Below are 8,027 nucleotides of genomic sequence, written 5' to 3'. Positions count from 1 at the left end.
AGTCCAGGGCCCCGGCTGCTCCGAGCGCTCCGGGCGGGGCCGGCGCGTGACGTGGCGGCGTCAACAGCGCGGCGGGCAACGGCGCCGCCAACGGCCGCCGCCTGCCGCGGGGCGGGCGCGCAGGGCGCGGAGGGCGCCGCGCTTGGCGGCCGGGGCGGCCCCTGCGCGGCCTCGCGGCGGGGCCACTGCCGCGGAGCGCGAGCGGCGGCGGCGAAGATGGCGACGCCGGGCATGAGCTGGCAGCAGCAGCACGGCTACGGCGGCGGCGGCGGCGCGGCGGCCGGCGCCGGGAAATTCGCCTCGGCCTCTGCGTCCGCGTCGCTGGGCGCCGAGCACAGCGCCGACCTGCACTTCAAAATGAGCAAAAAGATCGCCCAGCTCACCAAGGTACGGAGCGCCCGGCCCGCCGCGGCCCCGCGCAATCCCCCTTGCGCTCTCCTCCTCGGCAAAGGGGGGAGATGCTTCTTTCCGTTGCTCTTCCTCCCCCAGCCCCCGCGAAACGAGGCTTGCTGTCTCTGCGGGTTGGTTTTTCTTTTCGAGTGCCGCTCTCCAGCAGGTGAGCGGCGTGCCCTGAGGGCCGCCTCCGGCAGGGCCCCTCTGCCCAGCAGCGCGGAGCCGCCGCAGCCCCGCGCCGCGCGGCCTCCCCTCCGCTCGGGCACCCTGTAAACGTGGGAGGCCGGGAAGCAGAGAGTGCCAAGGGAGAGGAAAAAGCTTCCCGGAGGTGCTGTAGGGTCGCTCCATGGCTAGCGAAGTTCGCTTCTTCCTAGGCAGGAATCTGGATAGACAGCAGGTTGGTGATAGGCTTATTGAAAGGCTGATGCTTGCTGTTTATTTTATGAAAATATTTTTTTTCTGGCTCTTTAATAAGCCTTTTTTATGTATTTTTTTTTTTTAGAATAGAGGCATTCAAGTGATGCTTCCTTTTGTTGAGGAGAAGTCCTCTTTATTTATTTTTAAGGCTTGGTGATCTCTGAAATGCCTGAATTCCACAGATGGTGGGAGTGATGTGCAAGAATACCTTTGGCCCTGTCATGCTGATTTAACAGTTCTTCGGATGTCATTTCCAGTGTAGAAATTATATTGACCCTTTGTTTAAGGGTGGGATCAAGTTGCAGTGTTGCAGTGTGTTTTAAAAGCATATTGCCAAGGGTAGCAGGTCCCAAGTTTCCAACTTAATGGTAGCTAAACTATCAGTTACTTATCCGAATAAATTTAAAAGGGTGCTTTGGTGCTGCAATATTTATTATACGATGCTCAAGTCGTACAGGGCTAGTTTTGTGTAGGAATGAAGGGCTGGTAATCTTTGTTAGAGATAAAAGAGAAAAAATATTAATAATTTTATAGCTATTTTAAACATAATTTAAAAGCCCTGAGGGAGGAACGTCTGGCCTTTTCCACATGTAGACTAAAATGGATGAAGGTGACATTTCATTGGAAGTAAGAATGAAGAGAAGGAAAGCTGGTGGCAGCCTCGTGTTGGAGACATAGTCCATATTTATGCACATCTGAAGCAGAGCTGATTAATTCAATATCATAAACATAGTGTGTACCTTGTATTGGAAAATTGATCACTTCAGCAAGCAGGCGGGTGTTTTGTCTTTCTTTTTATTATTTTCTTTTATTTTTTATTTCTTCAGAGTTAAACTGAACTGAAATGGTATAAGGGGAAAAAATACAGCAACTGAAGAATCACTTTGGCTTAGCTTGCTATGCATTCAAATTCTAGATTAAAGTTTTAAAGATATTGCTGTAGATTTGTGCCTCCTAAAAGATATAAAAGAGGACAGGGATCTTACATTTACTTCAGGGCCTAGTAGGGTTGCAAGTTAATACCTAAAAAGACTAATTATTATTTGTGTGTCCTTTGCTCTCCTTCCCTTTCTTTCTCCAGAACCTTACCTGACAGTTTAGTAGTGGAACTCAGAACTTTGAAATTTATGTCATGATATTACATGTGTTTACCCATGAGTTACAGGACACATGTCCAATGACGTGTTTTTTTTTTTTTTTTTTTTTGTTCCATTCCCCGTCTCTGCCTTCCCCCTTCCTGCCCTCCCAAACTCTTTTATGCTTCATGATGCTGTTCAAGATTCTGAACGTTGTGTGCATGTTTCTTCTGCGAAGGATTTCAAAACATTTTGCAAATAAAAGCTTGGAGTTATTTTCAGACTGTGCAGTTAAAATAACTGCAAGTTAGTTGTGACTGTACTGAGTTTTTACACGTGAATTAGGCCTTTGCAAGGCTGGATTTTTACATTTGTTTGCCGGTGACTTGCGGATTCTCGTGATATTTTACTTCGTGTGTGTGTGTGTGTGTTATGATTTTTCTTAAGCATCAAGTTTTAGGCAGAAGTTTGAGAATTTAACTGAGTTTTGTGGTGAACTGAAATTGTAGACTGAAAAATTGTGTTTTTAGAATTGAAACAGGATATATATTTAAAAGGAAAAAAAACCCTTCTCTTCCATATTAGTTCAACAATAAAATTATTTTTATCTTCATCTTTAATATCTGATACTATTGTATGCCTTCACTGAGAGAATTAAATCTCAACATTTTTGTGGTTGAAAGACTTGAGCCACACAGTCCTTTTACTTGAAAGTTGTCTAGCTTGAAAGCTGGTGTCTGTGAACATATTGGCCCAAATTTGGCCCAAATCCTATGTAGAACTTCTCCTGAATAATCTAGGAACTTCTTGTGAGTGTAATCTTCAAATTGTCTAGAGTCCCTTATATAAAGCACCTTTCACAAACCCCTTCCAACTTTTTTTTTAAAGCTGTCATATTAAGTTAAAGTTAGATGCTTTATCAGATCAAAACAATCCCCCCAATATAATGTTCTAAAAGGAAAACTAGATATACATGGGGACTTCCAAAGGAATACACATAGGAAAGTTATCTAGGAGACATCTTCTCACAAAAAAAATGTGCCTCAATAGTTTATTTTTTCTTATCCTTGTACAGAGTTTACTACAAATTGTGGCTAGCAGCAGAAGAAAAATGTTTTCCTCACAGGAGGTAATTCATGAAGTAATCCTAATTTTTATCGTGTTTCAAGCCACTTTGAGAGAATGTGATTCTGTTAAAACAATACAGGAGCACAAGGAAAGGGGAGAGATTTCTTTAACAATTTGACTGAATCGGTAATTGGAGTCAGGCAAAATAAGAGAAGTTCATTTTGCTAAGCACAAAACTTCAGAAATGCTTGATTACAGTTTATTTTTCTGTTGCATTAGGAAAAAAAACTTACTTGATTTAACTTTAATATACTTAATTCACAGAAGGCGAAGTATGGCAAATCACTAGTTAGAAATACAGCTTTTAAAACTAAAAGGATGCTCCATGTAATGTTGAAAGATTGCGGTAAATTGTAGCTGGAGAGATTTCAGGTCTTCCTCTTTAGTATAAGCTCCTTATTTTTAGGCATTTTAAAAGATCTGTGTACCAGTTTGGGGATGAAGTAGCATCTGACATGAAGATTAAAGCCAACAAAAAAATAAGCTGTGGTTATGAGATTGCATATATGTCTTTGTATTACTGCATGCTGGAGTGCTAATGCAGTGTTGAATTATGCCGACTGCAGATAAAAATATGCATATATATATTATTAAGGCAGTTGTAATAGCAAACAGAAGCAGGTTGCTACTATGCATATATCCACAAGAGGAGAATGAGATCTGCTTTTAGAGTTGTCAGAAGAATGCAAGTATAAATTGGTTTTTGACATATCCTCTTTATGCTATTGTCTGTGACTTGAGCATTTGTGATTGAGAAATTCATATTCTAAATGTATCTCGAGGTTGTTGTGCAGGTTTTGTGACATAAACACAGATCTGTGACTTCTGTGGAACTGGGAGCCATGCTGGGACTGATCTCTGAGAACTTTTAGCTGCAAGGCAGTATTTGCAGGAATGATACAGTAGTTAGTAGTGAAGTCTTTAAGGCCCATAGGGTAAATATATGCCTTAAAAGTATAGGTTCCATTAGATTGATCCATTACATAAAAAAGGGGGGAAAATACCCTCTATACTCAGGTGATGTTTTCCCTTAGTAGTGTGCTCAGTGTTTTTCTTTCTGTCTTCTTGGCTTTCAGAGAAGTTTTTGGAGAACAGACTCCAATGCAGTAATGCTGAGTTGCCTTTGGGATGCAGAGAGTAAATTTATTTCAAAGAATACGTAGCCAGTTTGGTAATCCTTATGCTTACTCTTTCTAATATGCTGATATTTTTGCTGGTCTTGATTAAAACTACCAGCAAATGCAGTCATGATTCCTAACAAAATATTTCCAGTTCAACTTTATCTGTTTTTATTTGGAAGTATTTTGCTCCAAAATGGCTCAACTACCTTTTCATTGTGTGTAGGTTTATTAGAGAACTTAAAAGAATCACCCTTAAAAAGAGGGATGAAATGAGAATCTCAAGAACCAATAAATGTGTTCAGACATAAGCTATCATCCTGCGGTGTTTGGTGCCATTAACAGTTCCGGATTTATTTATTTTCTTAAGCAACCTTATGTGATTACTCCAATGTGTGTTAACATTGGCAGTCAGCCAGTATTTGCTTATGTTTCTAGGACTGCAGAGAAGGACAGAAATTTCACAGACGGTGTGATTTGAGTACATATTGGAATGTCAGAAACTTTGCATATGTTTGTGAGTGATAAGATGGGAAAAATACTATGTCCTGTTACTACATCAACACTAGCAGTTTTTCAGAGCAGTTTTACAGAGCTAGAAGACCTGAAAAAGTAGTATTACATATAGAACTTAAAAATCTTTACATACATTTAATTGTGGTTTGATATTAGCTATTCCAGAGATAAGTGCAATAAGTCCTTCTAGAAGGAGAGAGACACTGAAGGGAGGATTTGAAGACTTAAGTCTGCTTCAGAAATAACAGTTCTAAAGTTATTTCTTTTTAATCGTGCAAGTATATTCTTTACACCTTCCCTTTCTGACTATCTGCATGTGGTTTTGAACTGTTTGCTGTATGCTCTTGCAGATTTTTTTTTTCTTGCAGTTGCTGAGTTTGATGCCACTGTATTCAGTGGTACTGTATCACCACTGTGTGAAAGAGCTATAGGTAATACAGCTTGAACCTCCCATGTGCGTATGATCTCATTAAGTTTATGCTACATGCGTACAAAAGCAATTTCAAAATACTTTTCTGTGTGTCAGTCTAAGTAGTTGCTGGCAGAAGCACTTAGAACTGCTTGAACGCAGCTGTTCTAATTTAGACCTGAAGGAGGGCTTTCTTACCTCCTGTATTTTGTAGGATGAAAATTACAGGATTCTAAATTCTGGACTGATGGTGCCTGTGCTTTTGTTGCTGCTTCTTAGCATGAAGGATGGAGTTTGTATCATCTGATAGTGAATTGCAAAGGTTTTCTTACTGTTAATAGAATCCATGCAGAGAATAGAGATTTAGTCACCTTCCAAAAAGTTTAAATGCAATCCTTCTCTGAATCAGCAGTTGAAGAATGAGTATATATTTGACAGTCCTGATATAAATTTAATGGTAGTTGGGAAGCTGGGAAGAAATTAGTTGCTCTGATACTTTGAGGATCTCAAGACTGTGTATTCATGGAGGCTTCTTTCAAGGATTATCACTGCATACCTGTTAAGTGAGGTTATAGGTATATAGACCTCAAATGGGTAGATATCAAAGCTCAGACATTCTCAGAGTTTCTAGATAAGCACTGCATTATAAAATAAGACTTTTGCTATTATATTCTGTTTCGAATAAAATGAAGAATGATCCACTTCACAGTTAAGAATATAATGTTGAAAAACTTAGTACCAAATGCAATTGTTTTAAATAGAGATTTTTTTTACGTATATTTTTGACCCCCAAAAATTAATGAGAAAACCCCCTATGTAATTGCATAAGGTATTTGTATGTTCATTTGTTGGAGCACTGGTAAATTTTTATGTAAAGAACTTTTATGTAAAGAATAAATCAGAAGTTATAGTAAGATTAAGTCTTACAAAAATGTAAAAGCAGAAGTTGGTCTCTTCATATGTGTGCATTTGTGTGTATGCACTTGTGTCCCACCATGATATTGGAAGGATTTGTCTTCTAAGTGATGCATTTTTCATTCTTGCTTTATAGCACTTCTTTAGAAAAAGTCAGATTACAATTTAATATTAGTCAAGGTAGTTCTGTACTTTCTTCAAATACCGTAAAGCTATATTGGATAACTGTTGCATTGCTTATTTTCAAGTATTTCTGTATGGTCTTGCAACCTTAGTGGTGTCACATACTGTAATTTTTTGAATGTCATAAAATACAAATTAGATGCACATGTGTTAGATACAGGCCATAGAAACATTATTTGCCATAAACCATTGCACTGGGAGCTTTAGCTTTTAGTCTTCAAGTAACTCCTAATCATTAGAAATTCTTTTAGTATCTCCAAACTCAGTCTTTGGCTTTAATTAGAATAGCAGTTTTATCAGTGATACTCTTCCCCTCCTTCCTTTTGAAGTCTCCTGTGAAGCTACATTGAAAACTTTGGTCTTAACTACGTGGCAGGGAGACTTGATGGGCAAGGCAGGCAGGCATTACCTTAAGTAGTCACTAACCATTTTTTATTGTTTGCAGACTTGCTGCTGAATAAATTCAGCAAATCTCTACATAACAGTATGAAATCAGAAGCAGATGTGTGTATCTCTTGGCTGCTTCAAGTTGGCAGTAGTAAACCAGGTTTCTATATATTTTTCTAATGACTGATGTCATAACAATAACCAAAGGCATTATGTTCCAAAAATAACTAGAAGAAACAAAAAACAGCCTAACACAAAAAGCTGTTCACCATCTTGTCCTACTTAATGCTTGTTACCCTGGTTCTGTTCCCTTGGCCAAGCTTTTTTAACTGAGCATAGAACATCATGAGGAAGAACAGCTTTTACTGAGATTGTCACTTGGTTAGGCCCAAAGTGATAACCTTTAAAACTAGATACGGGTAAAAAGTTCATGCAGTCCTACTTGTTAAAGATGCTCTTAATTGAAAGTTGACAATTTAACTAAAATAAGGAGTATGATGTGACTATGAAAAATACATCTTTTCGTGTTTGATACTATAATTTATTAGGAAAACAGCTGGAAAAATAAATATATTGGTGTTTAATTCTCTAGAAAGTTTAAAAAGCAGGTGTGCTGTTATCAGAGGTTTTAATTGAGGAATGTTTTTGCTCACAGCATGACTGAAATCTATACCTTTTATCAAAGGGTATGTCTCACACTGCCTTCTCAGATTTAGTACATTGCACGATGAGTGCTGATATGTTTAGATAGCTTGTACTAAAAAATATTTCAGTAATCTCTCATGAGTATCTTTGGCATTTTAAAAGTTGGCAAATGAAAACGCTCATAAATTCTCTGTAATGTAGATTAAGGGGAAAAAATCAAATAGTTTTTTCCTATATCTGTTTACTTGTGTATGCAGGTTTCACACTTCTAAAAATGCAATTTGTTTGTGCTAAGGAGTAAGCTTTCTAGATTATGTCTCCAAATTAAAACGAAAAAAAGTGAGGAGTGGGACTGAGTAAGGAATGGGGAGAGGCATGGTGCTCTCCATGGTGCTGAAGGCTGTGCATGTTTTAGATTCTCTGACACTGACCTCGCAGTTGAGTCATTTTTACAAAGCAAGATCAAAAAACAGCTGCTGTTATTTTTCACAAAGTTCTTTCAGCTGGTAAATTAAGCAGTGTTAGCATATATTTTAATAATAGTGGCCTTGGCAGAGCTTTAAAGGAGCTGTTCAAGTTGAATTTCCTAAAGCTGACTTAGTGTATGTAGAGTACTTGCCAGTCTCTTTGAGGATTGATGCTTGGTTTAAGTCTGTCGTGAAAGAGTTGCATTCTTGCCTTGAGTGGATTTTGAAAACGTGGAAGACGAGTTGTCATGTCATCAGATTTATTTAGAGGTATGTATGCTATTCATATGTATGCTGAATATTTAAGTGCCTTAGAATTCAGAAGCCCCAGTAGCTCTCAAAATAAAAGGAAATATTATTTCTACTGCTAAAA

General features: G+C 38.8%; 1 protein-coding gene across 8 annotated transcripts in view; it reads left to right on the top strand.

Moving 5' to 3' along the window:
• The first annotated feature begins 216 nt into the window (after positions 1-216).
• FAM184A (family with sequence similarity 184 member A) overlaps positions 217-8,027 on the top strand; it is a 58,237-nt gene continuing 50,426 nt past the window's right edge. For 4 of the 8 annotated variants that reach the window (XM_088522599.1, XM_088522630.1, XM_088522604.1 and 1 more), the window contains exon 1: positions 217-387. In XM_088522599.1, the coding sequence (XP_088378725.1) occupies positions 217-387 (171 nt within the window). The remainder of the gene's footprint in view (positions 388-8,027) is intronic. The other 4 variants (XM_088522611.1, XM_088522637.1, XM_088522619.1 and 1 more) reach the window with 2 other exon arrangements.

This window comes from Tinamus guttatus, unplaced genomic scaffold (assembly GCF_059628265.1).
Source record: "Tinamus guttatus ecotype Peru unplaced genomic scaffold, ASM5962826v1 Tinamus_guttatus_pri_ptg000010l, whole genome shotgun sequence".
NCBI lineage: Eukaryota > Metazoa > Chordata > Aves > Tinamiformes > Tinamidae > Tinamus > Tinamus guttatus.
Note: the sequence above shows the minus strand (reverse complement) of the source record. Positions and strands in the feature narration are given on the sequence as shown.